Source organism: Labrus mixtus, chromosome 6 (assembly GCF_963584025.1).
Source record: "Labrus mixtus chromosome 6, fLabMix1.1, whole genome shotgun sequence".
NCBI classification, from domain to species: Eukaryota; Metazoa; Chordata; class Actinopteri; order Labriformes; family Labridae; genus Labrus; species Labrus mixtus.
In genome coordinates this window covers 27,448,235-27,465,734 of record NC_083617.1, presented here as the reverse complement: position 1 = coordinate 27,465,734, position 17,500 = coordinate 27,448,235, and the positions used below count along the sequence as shown (strand labels likewise).

General features: G+C 40.6%; 1 protein-coding gene across 8 annotated transcripts in view; it reads right to left on the bottom strand.

Moving 5' to 3' along the window:
- The window catches only part of LOC132975902 (stromal membrane-associated protein 1-like), a 97,639-nt gene that overhangs the window by 29,634 nt on the left and 50,505 nt on the right, over positions 1 to 17,500 (bottom strand). For all 8 annotated transcript variants that reach the window (XM_061040773.1, XM_061040768.1, XM_061040766.1 and 5 more), the window contains one exon: positions 1,989 to 2,049. In XM_061040773.1, coding sequence (XP_060896756.1) covers positions 1,989 to 2,049 — 61 coding nt within the window. The remainder of the gene's footprint in view (positions 1 to 1,988; positions 2,050 to 17,500) is intronic.

Below are 17,500 nucleotides of genomic sequence, written 5' to 3'. Positions count from 1 at the left end.
ATATTTCTGTGCAGTGACCAGATGTTGAAGACTTATTGAAAAGAAACAAACGATGAAAACAGACTGGTTTCTCTTTGGATTTTCTGAATCCACAAGTCTTCTCTCTTGGAAGTTGGAGCAGCTGTTGTCCTTTATGAGGCTCTATGAAGAACACATTTTTTGTAATAACATTTTCAAATACATAAAGTCAGCTGTGGAAGCTGCTCTAACCCATCTTCTCATTCGTCTATTGTAAAAAATGTATCAATGTTTTAATTTCCATTAAACTTGAAAACTGCCACTGTAACTAGTAGTTCATATTCAGTCTCGCAGTTCATGTTCTTGCATTATGTGCAGGAAGCTGCAGCAAGACTTTCTGACAAGGCATATTAACACAAACCCATCAGTCTATCTCTGTCTATGTCTGGGCCTACGCATGATTCTGTCTGTATGTTGAATGTATTGCCTTTCTGCCAAAAAACAAACAAACCCCTTCAGTCAGTTTTAGTTGTTTTAAATATGCTATAAAAATAAGTTTGACTTGACCTGAATCTCTGTCATTGGTAGGCTACATAATCAATGATTCAAACACTTAATAAATCCTAAACTTAACACTAGGCACGTCTTAATTCTAATACAAGTCCACAGGCCTTCTACAAAAAAGACCTGATTCTAACAAACAAACACCACACTTAGTGGACTTTACTATGACATGAACAAGAGAGAATGAAGCTTAGTTTGTTACAAAGTTAAGTTTCTCAAAATCTCTTCTTAGACAACCCTCTTCCCTAAAAAATGAATAAAGGATCTTTGGCAATGTAAACACCTCAGTTCAGTTGTTGGCTCATGAGTAAATCCTCTTTTTGAATTAAATCAATGAATTATCTCTGAAGCAGAAAATAAACCAAACATTTCTGACACGGTGAGCTCCTGCTGCTGCTGCTTCAATCATCTCCACCTCATCAAGAAGACAATCACAGCACCGCAGCTCTACATCATGGCAGAGCGCCACGATTTCAGGGGTCAGAGATAAAAGGAATGAACTATGGAGCAAACGTGAACATACCTGACCCTTAAGACTGTAGCAGAAAAACACAAAAACATGCTCGTATTCAATAAACACACAGAAAAGAAGAAGAAAATACTCACTGCTTATTTGGAGGTCACGTAAGTGTGTTCAGATCTCGGGCATTATGTGTATATTTATGTGAAATATGAAGCTACGAGTTAACCAAAGCATGCTAACATTAGCCTGCTAACACAACAATGCAGGCCACAGGTGATGCAGCCCGAGCAAAAGGACAATTTTGTTTGCACTTAATTATGTTGCGTTCTAATTGATAACTCCTTGAGCGAACGTGAGTGGAGAGAAGTTGGAGGTGTGTCTCTGGAGGCGAGCGGAGGGTTCAGAATAGCGGAGGTGTCGCAAAACAGCAGTTTGTTTTGGTTTCATGCTGGTGCTCAAGTGCGACATCTACTGGATCAAAAAGTCGCACATTCTTCCTGTAGGTACTGAACGATCAATCATTCTGGAAATTGTTCCAAAGGTTCAGTTTCTAAATCATCTCACCTGATTTTATCCTCTAAAATGTGTACTATGAGGTGTAAAACATAAGTTCTAGTCGTGTGTTTTAGCTACAAATACATTTTATGTTGACCAATTTCCCCAAAGAAGCAGACTTTTTAATTCCCTTGTTTGGTATAAACAGCAAATCAAGATTCTACTTTAAGGACTGGACAGTAGGAGGATTAAATGGATTCTGCTCACAGTTTACATGTGGGTGTGAAGCCACCGTTTATATATTAACTGCTTGGTGGTATAATCAGGTGTACAGGACTCCAATAAAGTCTGACAGCATTAAACCAGTCCCTTTATAATGTCACACACAACTGCACCTGCATTTATTACATCATCAATCTAAAAATGTTATTAACACCACTCAGAGTAACTGCTTTAATTGACATGTTGCTCAGATAAGGCAGACATTTGATGGTTGGTCTAGTCTTACCCAGGCCCAGCAGGTCCACAGCCGGCTCTGTGCTCTCCTTGGTATTGGCTTTACTCTCCGTCTGCAGAGAAAAAGACAAAGATGCAAAACAAGTCAATGTCCAACCTGTGAGCTGTTTTAATGTGTTGTTTGTTTGACGTTATTACAGCTGATGCAATCGTGTGCAAAGACTTGATCATTTTATTTAAAGGTATAATATGCAACATCCTGAATATAAATAAAGCAAAAATGAAATTTACAACAGACTTTCCAAACCACAGAGGAGATTTTATTTGGCCTAAAAAAAACATATAACAACCAAATTAGCTTTGAGATGCATATCATCTCTCTGAATTGATTACAGAATCTTGTTTTCACAGGTTTTTTAAAACTCGTCTGCTGCGGTCTCTGCCTGAACCCTGCTAGTGAAACAGGACAGGAGGGGCAGGCAGAGAAGTGTGGAGGGAAGGAGGGGAGAGCTGAGGGATGAAGGAGGGGTCTCTGAAGAGAGCATTTGTTTTCTGAAAATCTGACTTTGAAGTTGCCTTGCAAGCCTTTCAGTTTGGATAGAAGGTAGAGGAAAAACATTTGTTTGTGTGGAAAATACTCAAACTAAGTCATTTTTCTAATTCAATAAACCTAAAAGGACAAGGTATGAAAGACTTAATCTGACGTCTAACTGGTTACCAGTAAACCAATCAAACTGGCCTTAATTTAAAGACATATAAGATTTTTAACACAGCCTCTGGGTCTTTGTGATATGTTACTTTTTATAGCTTCTTTTTCTTTAACGTTTCTAGAGATTCTCTTGATGACAGACAGCAGAAAAACAAACAAAAACAACAGCCCTCTAAGTTATTCCCCAAAGTAAACAGAAAGGTGCAGTGAGGCTGGAAAGCGGGTACAGAGTGTCTGTCATTGAGGGTTTATAAAATAAGTCTATTTGGTTAAATAAAACATGGTGATCCCAATGTTCTGAAAGCATTAAAGTACATTTCTGAAATGTATAGTATCCCTATATTCCTTAAAGAGGACATATTATACCCCTCTACATTCTCAAACAGTCCCCTGTGGTCTCAATGAAACATCTGTTCTGTGCTTTGGTCAAAATATAACATGAAGCACCAGAGGAGGTTTGTGACCCTGTATAAACCAGCTCTCTCAGAACGCTCCGTTTTGGTGTGTGTGTTTCTTTAAATGCAAATATGTTCAGAAACACTGTCAATGTGGATTGTTCACAAAATGTCCCCTTTAAATTTGATTATTAAAAGCTCAATATATATCATACACTCAAAGGGCACAAGATACCAATTTATAAAATTATAAAATCTTTATTGTTATATGTATTTTATGAGTCTTGATAACACACAGCTCTAACAATCACCCATTGTTTTAAGTCAGTCAAAAAATATTAAATGGTTACATCTGTCATCTGTTGTCAGTGTTGTGTTGTCTCTGCTAATCAATTGTGTTAATTGCATTTTTAAATTGCAATGAAATTAGGGTAGTATAATGGGGGGGGGGGGGGGGGCATGGAATAGGAAGGAGAAAGAGACTAAACAGAAGACAGATGGAAGGACAGAGAAAGAGGGAGGGGTTTAAAGTCAAAGGGCAGGAGAATGAGACATGAGAATGAAGAAGGGAGGATGGGTTGTGATGGAGATGTAGTGATACTGGAGAGAAAAATGTGGTGCGGGAGAGAGAGAGAGTATAAAAGGTTAACACGTGGGCCAGGAGAGATCTACAACGCTGGTAACAAACCCAATTTCCCCCCAACAAAAGATCGATGGGCCACATTAAATTCAATGTCGTTCCAATCCAAGGCAATGAAAACAATTACCGTGTCCACGCCTGATCAAGAATGCATTGGCTGAGATTTGACGTGTGTGGGGACTGCAGCAAAGCTTTAACAAGGGGCTGAGACGCAACAGGAAGGTCGATTGTGTACAGCAGCAAGAGGTGGGTTTGTGCTCTCTATTCATACTGCTCAACAGTAAAGTGCAGTCGTCCAAGAAAAGACAAGATATCACAGGAAAGTACAACTAGTAGAAGAAAAAGTGGCTTTAAGTGCCATCGAACGACAGAAAGAACCAATGTAGCTGCTAAATTATCATATTGTTTTCTTTTAATATCTTATCCAATTCAATTTCAAAGATATTATTTTAGTCAGACAAACATGCTGAAAGTTGAGTCCATTTTTATAAAATACTAACAGTTGGTTAACAAGCTATTTTATTAAGAGTTTATTCAGCTGTTCTCTCTGGGTACCCATTCTTTAACATTCAAGATCAAGGTATTGGCCTGCACAGAGTCCCTTTCCAATAAAAAAGTTCAAATATGTCAGCCTTACTAAGTGGTTCTCTCCAATCACTTTCATCCAAACGTTCCTCAGCACTGGATTGCTGGGGAAAGAAAACAACTTGCTGTAAGAGTGGGCATTTTAATATGGTAAATTATGGGGATCCCTTGGCTTTTGCAGCAAGTCTCAAGTGGACACTTCAGGAACTGCAGTTTCAGCAATGGCTTCATTTTTCAACACCAGATGTTGCTGCTTGATTCGGACATAAATAAACCTATAGGTTAGCCTTTTCACTTGCAAATGTTTCATCTACAAGGTTCCCTTCTGATATTCTTTTCCCAGGTCCTGGCCTTAGTGTGATGATGTCATTAGAATAATAAAAATAAATGCAACCCAAATCATTATTCTGAGATTAAATGAGGAAATGTGAACATCTAAAAATCTGACATTATCAGCCAAGTCATGATGATGAAGCCACAAATGGGAACTGTCTTCTGGGAAAAAAACACTTTATAATATCCCTGCCCATTAAATTTCAGCAGACTCAGACAGCAGAGTGTTACAAAAATGAAATAACAAATCATTTCAACGCTGCATCCCTTACAAGGCAGCAGAAAGACATCAGAAAAACCTAAATGTCACTCTGCATAAAAAGCTTCAATTCTCTGTTGTATGTTGGAAAAGATTTGGATTGACTTGCTGCCAATATTCTCCCTGAAATGCCGGCAGAGGAGTTTGGTTTTCCAGTTGTTATCTGGGATGACACCAAGCGATGCAGCTGACAGATGGCCAGCGAACAGACCGTGATTGGGTGTCAGGGTCAGTTGTGTTTGGAGGCAGAGAAAGTAGAATTGGCTGGGCAGCAATCGATAACCAGCCACACATCCCACAAACAGGTGAATAGAGTCTTTTCTGATGGAGGCGATGCCAGTTTGAAAGAAAAGCTCAGAGCAAACCAAATCCTCTGATGACTGCTGTCACTTCAGATTGTTGTCAGAGAAACAGCAGACAAAGCCATCAGCTGAAGGCTGTCACATTGAACGTCGGGGTGAGGGCAAAGTCTACAGCTAGTCCCCAACGTATTCGACATCTTCTGCTGAAGGAACGAGCAAATAAATGACAGGGAGGCACAAAGAGTTCTTCTTTTACCTTATAAGGTCATAAGTCGCCTTTTTAGAGCACATTGTGTCAGTCCAATCTTATTACAGAACAATGATTAGACTATTGGTTCATTATGTTTTCTTTTTAACTCCACACCAATCCACAGGAGTCACACTCTTCACCTGTGAGAAGCAGCTTTATCAGAGTTATTTTTAAGCAACAGCCCCTGACCAAACATCAAACCATTTCCAGTCAAGCATTCTTTGTTTTTTTCCAAGTCATGTCATTATTATTTATAACTATCATTGACTATCAATGAGTTAGACAAAGGTTTTATTCAGACAGATATAGTTCAGACTGAAAAGTTCTGCTGAAGAGCTTCTGAAACACATCGATTTTTATTAGGGCTGTCAGCAATGATGTTTTAATCATGGTGCGATTAAGGTCTGGAATTAATGCAATTATTTTCATCGCCTTAAAAGCATGCAGTATTTGTGATCTGCTGAGGGACTGCAGATGTAAACTAGCTTTAAGCTAACAATAGTACAATTCAACAAACGGATGTATTTATGTTAAATATTTTACATGGTCCCTTTACAAATAAAATCAATTAACTTAAATATTGTCCCTATAAGTGAACCTTCGTTAATCCACCGTAGTATCTCCCTGCAGTCACAGTGATGGAAATGAATGACTCTACTGTGACTCTGAATGTCTCTTCGCTTTAAGAAACTTTCAGACAGTTCAGCTGACGAGTCAAAAGTCAATTTTGCCGCTCCCTGGAGCTGTTTTCATTTAGTTTTTATCCAAAACGAGTTCTTTTTTGCGTGGTTAAAGTAGCACTAGCTTAAGAAAGAACAAAAATTTCAAAATAAAAGCATAACAAAAAAATGTTCAAATGCAAAATAATGAGATTATTTTATTCGTATATGTTTCATCACCTGGAGTAAAAAGCCATCCGCAATTGATTGATAAGTTGACAATCTTCCCTTGATTTACTGCTCTACCCCTCATGTATCTGCTCGCTCTGCCTTCATGAGAAGGGTCAACTGACAATCACAAAAGTCCTGCAGGGAAACACTCTCCTCATCTCCACACTTTAAATGCACTGATTGCAGCAGCATTTTATTTAAGTTTGTGAATGCAGCTGGTTGGTTAAATGCCATAACCTGCCACCATCATTTAAATGTGATGCATCACTATGGATAACTTGTCACACGGCCCACCGGCTGGACTGAAATCAGAACTACAGGTGAACACCTTATTCTGCAACTTTTATTTTTGGGCTTTTTGTAGCCTTTATTTGAGCGATAGGACCGTGGATAGAGTCAGAAATTGTGGAGAGAGAGAGAGAGTGAGGAATGACATGCAGGAAAGGGGCCACAGGTCAGATTCGAACCCGGGCCGCCTACATTGAGGACCATCGCCTTTGTACATGGGGCACATGACACTAACCACAAGGCTACCAGTGCCCCCTGTTCTTCTACTTTTAAAACAAACTGCGTGTGATGAAGTAAACAGAGCATGCACAAGCAAGGATAGACAGTGGCTTGCATGTTTGGATGTGCATAGATGAATAACAAGCAAATGTTAAAGTGCTTTCCTCCACATTCAATCCCCTCTTACACAACAGTTCCTGCACAGATATTTCAAATAAAAACCCCTCCAGCATCTCAGAGTGAAATTCCCAAGGTCAAGAATGAGCTTCAATAAGAACAGTTTTCTGTTAAAAGTGAAGCTAAGAAACAGAGAGGTGAGTTTGAGTTACACTGCTGCACTGAGGGAATTCTTCATGTTTAAGAATGTGCATTATGTTTAATTTATCACGTGTACCATTAATGGAGTCCTTTCATTGTATGAAAATCCTTTTGAAATATTTTTAATTTTTGTCACGACTTGCGCAGAAACAAACACTTGGGGACCCATGAGGCAAAGAATTAATCAAGATAAAAAAGCTAGCTGCCAGAAATGCTAATGTTCTGTATACATATTCATGGGATAGATGAGACTGGACCTGAGATCCCTCTGGTACCTGTGGCATCCTAATTATATCAAAGTGTGAGATAATGCTATTATTAAAAGCTCCTGATGAGATGGTGAGCAGCAGATTGAAAGAATGCAACGGCATTGTGTATCTGACCCTTTATGTTTGTGAAAGCAGCTTTTGTCAAGTGGAGAGACGAGGGATGCAACAATGCAGTCAATACGCTTCAATACGAACCTCTTTTTTTGGTTTTGGTTCTGACGGCCCGGGCTGGTGCATTGGTGCAGGGATGCCGTACCAAACAGTTCAATATTACGTTAAGAATTGTTGCATCCCCAGTAGAGACATACATCACAAACAACACAACACACTGAACATTAACACAGAAGCTTGGCATTTGTAAATCTCTGCCATCTTTAGCACCTGACAACAACAGGTCAAAGTATGAGAAAGGAAGAAAAAAAATAAAAAGCAAGCTGCCATCAGGGGAGCTTAATAACAATACAATAACGAGCAAATAATGTGGCTTCCATGGTGAATTTCAAAGAGCAGGGAGGAATTTCCCTGAGCTCAGTCTGAACAAACAATGATTCTAAAAAAGATATCTTTCCTGAAAACACTGCAAAAACTTAATTAACCGAGTGTATCAGTCTTATTTCTAGGCAAAAATGTCTCATTATATTTCATTTAAGCCACATTCACAAAACAAGTCCAGATGAACTCATTATTTCAACATCCTAAAAGTGATAAAAAAACAAAAAAATTAATATGCAGAGTCCGCCCAGCCTGAGACGGAGACAAGACCGGGTAAAAATGATCTCCATTCTGAGACAAGACTAAGACATTTCGGGATCAAGACCTAGTCAAGGCCGAGACCCAAGGTAGATCGAGACTGAGACAAGACCATGACCATAAATATCACTTAAAAATCATCATCATTGTGTGAAGGGGGCGTGTCACTCCCATAGACAGTAACACCGGGAAGGCTGCGGCCGGAACTGGGGCATAAAAATGAAACTACAAATGAATTGAAGTTATTTGATAGCCTTTCAGTGGCTGGCGGTCTTGACTGGTCTTGATTTCAAATCCGGAGTCCGCCCAATCTGAGACCGAGACAAGACCGAGTAAAAATGATCTTGATTCTAAGACGAGACCGACACCTTCAAAAAGTGGTCTTGAGACAGCAGAGACGAGGGATTCAACAATACAGTCTTGAGGGTCTTTTTGAGTTTTGAGCACCACAACACCAATAAGGCCTGATTGATTGTAAAAGGGAAAGTCTTTTGCCAATCTAAACAGATGATGTCCGTCTTTCCTTCCACATCTCCTGTCTCTCCACTTTCCAGTCGACTGTAGCAGCTGCTCTGAGTGTCTTATCTTGCTGTTGATGGTTCCAAATTGCCAAAGATTATGTGGGTTGTATACAAATTATGGTGCATTAGAGCCATTTTCTGGAGGAATAAGTTCTGTTCAGCCTGACCTGATTGGAGTGAAAAGCAGAGATTTCAGCACATTTTTCTCACAGCTCTCAACTCTCATTGAACAGCTGAAAATTGCCGATTGAGGAGATATTAAGATGTGTACCCTCTTTCACAGCATGTCATGTCTATCACATCTCTGCTGTAGAGTAAAGACAGAACGCAGAGAACTTTTTAGACACCTTAGAGTTAACAACATACACATTAAAAATACTGGATGATGGTACGTAACACCCGCTTTGGTCAAAAATATTTGTATGGCTTTGAAAAAACCTATTTCATTTGACCTCTGGGGATCACTGCATTGCCAGGAGAGTACGGCACGAATGATTAAACCAGAAAATCCACAAAACCACACCTCAAGCTCCTCCCGTTACAGAGAGGCTGGTGACCAACAGAGACTGTAATCCAAAGACTTCACCAACAAAACCTTCCTTTTCGCTGTCTTCGTTCACTTGCTCAGGAGGCAGATGAAACAAACGTGCTATCCTCTGAGGAGAGGCAGAGCGAGGTGATGGAAAAAAACAAAGAGCAAACGACACTAAAAGAGGGAGAGGAAAAACAAATAGTGTGGAGCGGGAGAGATGAGGCCTGAAAATTGGTTAGCGCAGGGAGTGAGGGAGAGATAGAGCCGAAGAAAAAGGAGAGGGACGGGAAATAGAGGACGAATAGGAGACAGGATTAACACGAGGATGATCGAGGGAGACAAAGAGAGACAGCAGCAGACAGCACAGCTAACAGGTGAGTGTGTAGCAGCAGCAAACGAAGCTATGCTGTAAGAGCACAACCTAATTCAAGATTTGTTTGCAATTGTTGTCAACATGTTGTAACATTCATCAAACATGGCAGCTTTGTCAGTGTCCCCACACTTTGAAACCAGATCACCTGGGAACACTTGAAGCGTTGGTTTTTCACATGCAAGTTAGCAATACATGATATTGTGTTAAAGGTTTGTAAGATATCTACTGAATGAAATGATAAAGTGAGCTTACTATATGATCAGACATTAAGGAAACATGCTATGTTGAAGTGCTGGCTTCTCTGACAACAATGCAGCAGCCAGTATGTCCTCCTTCTAACTTTAGATTCTGGTCCTGAATGCTCTGGATTTGTACCAGAGAAGGTAGGCGCTTTTAAGGCGACCCCAACACGGCCGTTTTGGACGCCCCTCGGTTTGCCAGATATGAGCACAGTTATCAGGTCAAACCAACAGGTGTTGCAGCGATGGAAGCGGGCAAGAGAACTGGTTCAGATAGAAGTGATTGTACACGACCTAAAAAGCCTCTGCATGTTTCTAATAAGCTCCACGAGCAGAAACGTGCTCAAACTAGGATCAATATTGGAGATGCTTTTGAAAAATGGAGAGAGGTTAGAACACAGAAAGGTTTACAGACCCATGCAGAGCTGGATAAACACTGAAGCTTCAGTGTTCAACACATGGCAACCTGTGTGCACATTGAAGGAAGAGGAGGCAGGGGGAACGTTTTTTAAAAATTGAGCTTGCTAGATATTTTAGGAACTTGAAGGTGCAACAAAAATGAACTAAATTATGTTTAGGTTGTTTATAAAGTTTATAAAGTCAACATGGACTTCAGATTTTACTCAGAGATTGTTTTTTTGACCCATATTTGACAGTCTAAATTTTACTGCACATGGGTTAGCTAGAGCTAGAGAGATGCCTACAGGGATATACTGCCTCCTTATCCACTGAGGATTGAGAAAGGGCTCTTGAGGTTGATGTTAAAACTCCAGTGTTACTCACAGCCGTAGCATGGCCGCTGGAGTATGTCAGTAGTTGTAGTAGAGCTGCAGGGCACGGATTGTCGTCTTGCTGCTAGCAGCTGCCTTATTAACAACAAGAGAATAACAGAACTACTACTGGCTGGATGAGCCAAGGATGTCAGCAGAGAGCCGCAGTGGAGGAAAGAGAAAGAAAGAGGAGAACAACAGAGTCCAGACGAGGAAGAGGAAGATACGGAGGTCAATCTAGGGGGAGGAGAGGAAGAAAAGGAAGAAAGAGGGCAATTAGGGGGTGAGTGCAGGAGGTAGAGCGAGGGAGACAGAAAGATGAGGAGGAGGACGGCCAAAAAAGGAGAGGATGACAAAGTGAGGGGGAAAGATAGAGTGATGAGTCATGAAGAAGTAAGAAAAGGAAGATGAGAAATTAAGATGAAGCGAGGAGATGACAGGAGGAAAAAGACACAGAGGAGAGGAGGAGATAGTAGGCAGGAGACCAGATGTGTGTGTGTAGCAGAGACACACACAGAGAGGGGGAGGGAGAGAGAGAGAGAGAGAGAGAGAGAGAGAGAGAGAGAGAGCTTGCATATGGAGCAAGGAGAAGTGTGTTGAAAATGCATTATCAATACCGAGATATCCACATCAGAGTGGCAGCACCCCAGCTCCACCAGGAAACATAACAAAGTCCCCCTGAGTGTGTGTGTGTGTGTGTTTGTGTGTGTATGAAAAGTAGAGAGAGAGTGTGTGAATGTGTGTGTGTGCACGTGTGTCTGGCACCGCAGTAAGTCAGAGGCTGTTAAGTGTGGAGGGCTGCTGCAGTTCTGCACCATTCAACACGATCTGTCACTCAGCTGGTGGCACACACACACACACACACACACACACACACACACACACACACACACACACACACACACACACACACACACACACACACACACACACACACACACACACACACACACACACACACACACACACACACACACACACACACACACACACACACACACACACACACACACACACACACACACACACACACACACACACACACACACACACACACACACACACACACACACACACACACACACACACACACACACACACACACACACACACACACACACACACACACACACACACACACACACACACACACACACACACACACACTCCTAAAAGGTTTTGTCACAGAGGAGATCTGAAGCTGCCACACGCAAGCATCTCTTCCACCCAGTGACATCCATCTGACACAGTCATGGAGAAGCCTCTGCATTAACACGCACGCACGCACACACACGCACACACACACACACACACACACACACACACACACACACACACGCGCACATGCACGCACACTATCTGATTTCAAATCTAAACTCCCTCTTACTTTCATCAAACACAGACTGCATTTCCTGTACATTTCTTTTACATGCAAACACACAGGGACACACAGACTCTGCGTGCACAGTGGTCAGTGCTCTGACTACTGATGGTGACATCACACTTTAATTGTTGGTTCTGAAAACAAGAAAAGATTTGTGGTTTTGTGGTTTCAATCAAGCGACACAAAAGTGGCAGGCGGACGAGCTTCGCTTAGGGAGGTTTCCTACTGTCACAGCTTTGGTTCAAAGTTTGGTCAGCCCTCAGGGGGCCCCCTACTGGCCTTGGGCCCCAAGCAGTTCCCTTCCATGCCTATTGACGAGCAGCGCCTCTGCACTTGATTAACATTACACGTCCTGTGATGCACATGCACAAATCTCCAATTATAAAGACGAAACGATAAATCCTTCAAGTCCTATGAAGATGTCTGTTTATAGAAATGTATGACAAACTTAAGTATCATCAGAAGATAGCTCTGGGTTCGACCTCTTCTACTTTTCCCATTGACTGTTTTCCAGAGGGTACAATACTTTCAAGTCTACAGAAGTCATGTTCCTCTTCTATAGATTCTGGATCCATGTGCATATTTTATGTCCATTAAGACTAAAATAATTAGTCTATTCAGTTTGGAATAATAATGTAACCTGCAAATCTGAAGTGATGTGTGCATAAACTAATATGACAGATTTCAGTCAAAGCAACAAAATTCACTTTATCGTGGCTTAAAATGTATGAAATATATTATACTTCCATTTTGTAAAATAACTTTTAATATTTACTCCACACTTATTAAAACGACCTCTTGCAATACATAGTCCATATTAGGTATATTTGTATTCATTGAGTACAGTCTTTTTTGCAGTTAGTCTGAGTCTAATTTTTTGTTGTTGACTGCTGTCCTTTAAACTGAGCTGAGTTTATTATTTCATTCACTTTCATGTTCTCACATGTTCTGGATTGACAATAAAGCCTCCTTGAGTCCTTCAATGAGAATCATTTATTGTGCTGTCGCTCCTCTGACCTTATACATAAATGATTGTGTTAATGTTTGCTTTATCAGCCTTTACAGTGCTGAAGGAGATCTTCAGGTAAAATGGAAAACTCATTGCACCAACAGAAGCAGAAATAGCACAAACACACACTTGAGTATTTAAGGAAGGTCACGGTGTGGTCTGGAGGCTGATGCGTGACGGTGCTGTTCAGGGAGAGAATACCTAATCAAATCAAAACAGAGGCAACTGATACACACACGCACACACACACACACACACACACACACACACACACACACACACACACACACACACACACACACACACACACACACACACACACACACACACACACACACACACACACACACACACACACACACACACACACACACACACACACACACACACACACACACACACACACACACACACACACACACACACACACACACACACACACACACACACACACACACACACACACACACACACCAATTTAAAAGGCTTTTTAAAGGTGTTTTCAGAAGTGAATGGTATTTGTCACTAAATTGGAGAGCTTTCAGAGCATGCAGAATCTTGTTAGGCTGTGTTTTTGAGAAAGTGGCAGCCAGCGTCAGGTTAGAATTTGTTTGCTGGATTTGGGAAACACACACACACACACACACACATACACACACGCACAGACAAACGCACGCTACACTTTCTTCAATTCATGGAGGACACACCCAATGCCCTACTCGTCAAGAGGAACAAACTGGATTTAATGCGTGCACACACTGAGACACACACTCAAACAAATGGATTAAGGGAACACACACAGTTGGATTTGGGGAAGGCAACAGGCAGGATTAGCATGCTGGTGCTAACATGGAACACTGAGCTAACGATCTACTGGGGGCTCAGAGAATTTTCTTCAGTTTTTTTTGATGTTGTGTGGAGATCAAAGTGTGTGAGTGTGTTTGGTGTTTTGTAGTTTAGTCAGGCGGTCTTTTGGAAGTTTTCTCCTCGTGTTGGATTCCAGCAGCGAAGAAGCCTGACCGGACCTCACTCTGCTTCTTTTAACCCACCTTCAACACTTTGCATAAAATAATTGGATTTATGGTGTTTTACATGTGGTGTCCTGACTTTACTGCACTGGTGACTTCAACAACAAACACAGATTTCAGTGCGTGTGTGTACGTGAACACTGGAGAAACAACACTACACCAAAAACTGGGAACCAACAGTGTGTGAAAAGAACCTGATAGAGGGGAAGATCACAAAATATGTCGGCATGATGGTCTCTGTTTGTCAATAACATTTGAAGACTGTTTTCACCAGGCCGTCTGTGCAGCGGCTTGTCATGATCTATATTTGTGTTTGTGTTGCAGCTACATTTTGGTGGCTGAAGTAGTTATCGTAGTAAGAGTGGAATTTAGACGGCTTTGCAAAGAGACAGCATTTAGATCTGTTTCTCCTGGCTGTGTCGAGCCATAGACAAACTAGTCAAACAAGCACAGGACTTCCAGCTGAAAGACAGAACCTAAAGTGAACACACTTGTAAATGGACTGTACATGTCTTCTCACCACTCAAACACTGACATTCACACACACATTCATACAGTGTTGGCAGATGATTCAATACCCACCAGTGTCCACCAGTACTAACTATTCATGCACATTCACACACTGCTGGCTACGCCACTGGGAGGAGTTCTGGGGTCAGTTTCTCGCTAAAGGACACTTCGGGAAGTGGATAGCAGGAGCATTGAACACTTTGAATAGTTTATAATCAAAGTGATCAACGAGGGCGTCAATAGCCTTGTCGCGGTTATGTCACACACCCCATGTACAGAGGCTACAGTGCTTGTCGCAGCGGCAGTGGGTTTGAATCCGACCTCTGCCCTTTACCGCACTTCATCCCCTACTCTCTCATCCCAACATTTACTGTCTCTCTTCAGTTGTCCAAAGGCAGAAATCTTTAGAAAACAAAACTGTTCATGCAACATTCTCCAGGTAGCAGAATCTGGTGTCTAACATCGGGATAAGGGTTTATTCCAGTTTCTGAAATTGGGATATGATGTTTACACGCACAAACACAAAAAATAGATTTTTAAAAAACCTGATCAAAAGCGATCAAACTCCATATATTTCTGTGCAAGCGTACAGTTGCAGCTAGCAAAGCAAATCTAGGGACCTTAAATGATTACTCTTCATTTCTTTAAAGGGAAGGATTACAAAATCCAACCTTGAAGTAAAATATGTTGTTCTCCAATTAAAAGACTAAGTTCTGGATTAACTATAGAGCCCTGTACTGTTATGATTAATATTGATTCGGCAGCTTTGCAAAGTTGATTTTAATGAGTCTCTGCAAACATGAATCCATCTTTGTTCTTCTTTTAGTCATGAAGAAGGGCTTGTAAACAACATGACAGTTTTTGTCATCCAGAATTAACGGTGCTCTTCCTCCAAAACTCAGTCTCCATGAGTCAGGTCAGGTCTTGTCAAGTCCATGTGTTCCTATGCGTGCAGGTTGATCCTAAGTGACTCATCATGTGTTCACATCACATGCTGCAGCATAATTATTAAAGGACAGAGTGTTTTTTGTTAATTCAGACCGAGTGTGAACTTTGCAGGAAACGTGACATTTACTGCTGCTCTTTCAGAACGCTGCTCATTAATCGCTGGTGCATCATGTTGCTGCAAGTTGCTCTTCTCTCTCATTCTGGTCTGATCGAGTCAGACACATTTGGAAACGGTCTAATTAACCTAATGTGTATTCCAATTGGGTCTTCTTCAGTACTGGTATGACATTTTGGATCCTTGAAGACCACTTACAGTACATGGGGATGGTTCCAAAGTTGTCTTCTCATAAGATTATGAGGTTGATGTCTTACTTTAGCCAAGGTTGTAACATTATCTAATCAAACTGCTTCATTACTTATAGCACCAGCCTTCAGTCTTATTTTATATCTTTTATGTTCTTATTTGTATTGTATTGTTTTCTCTGTTTTATCACTTTTTCTCCCTATCTTAATTGTTTTCCTTTCTAAAGCCTCCTGTGGACAGGTGTTGAGAACTAGCATGCTTGCTAAAACACTTAAACAATGCATCTGGTTCGTCCAATGTATCTGTGATGTCCATGCCAAATAAAGTCTATTATTATTATTATTATCTTTTGTTTTGCTGCTGGGCTGATTATTTGTTGTGTGCATACAATGACAATAAAGCATTTAACTATCTTATCCATCATTCAACAAAGTGATTCTAAAGACAGTTATTGACATGTGATCATTTCCAATAAAATGTAATATAAATAATGTAAAATTTCAATAAAGTAAACCTTAATCTTAATCTTAATTGGTGCAGCTTCTGGTGTAGTCTTTCTCTGTCTTTTATATGTTTTTTTTGTCCAGCACCACAGTACTCAAGTTTTGGGATGTGCGTCTGAAAGCTTGAGACAAGTATGGGCTCTTATTGTGCTACAACTCAGTGCTCCATACTTCACACTTTCAAACTATTCTCTGATGTCTGTCTGAGAAAAATAACTGAGGCTAAAGTGAAATTCTTCTCAAGGTCTTTGTTAAGTGCTCTGAATAAATCAGCTCTTGAGTTATCAGACAGCAGCTTCTACCTTTAGATAACCTGCATAGCGTTTTAACACAGGCACTGTTTTTGTTTGACAGTTAGTCTCCATGTTTCTCTTTCGTCACCATTTTTGAAAATACTTCTTCCTACTGTACACTTTTGCACATTTGCAATTCAGTGCCCCGAATATTTACGTATTGTAGATATCTGAATACTGAGTCCGTAGTTGATGATGTTGGAGCCTTTTGGTTGTTTTGTTAAGAAACATCATATTTGAACAGGCATTGATTGTATTCAGGAAAACATTCCACGAGAAGACCAGGCGAGGCTGAATATCAATGACCTGATTTCTGATAACCTCACGTCTTCTGAGAATTTAACTTGTTGGACTGGCTACACATTAGATGATTTTCAAATCTTAACCAGTTTTAAAAAATGTGGGAGCAAACAGACATGACACTGGTTTCAACCTATTTTAACCTCATAATCCTCAAAACGCACACACAGACCGCGAGAGCACACAGTGGGGATTCCACAGACACAAGGTTGTCAGTACTTTAAACTGAAAACACTCTACATTTCATAACCAATAGAAGTGGAATGAGTCGATAAAAGATTTGCACAAACTCCTGCACAAAAAAATTGCAAATAAACACATTTATTTATATGTTCTTTTTCTTCTTGTAATCTTTTAAGAACTGTAAATTGTGACTTTTGACAAGATACTATAACAATGAGTAAGGTCTTTTATCTGCTCTTTTGTAAAGTATCTTGAGATAACATTTGCCATGAATTAGTGCGATACAAATAAAGATTGATTGATTGATTAATTGGTATGTCAGTGCCCCAGTTGGGCCACCCGAGTCGAACAAGTCGCGACACAACCCTGGTTATGAAGCATCTCCTTCACACAAATCAGAGGGGCCTTAAGAGAACAAGACAACACATTACAATAGATCTGCAGTATGTTGCATGTAGTT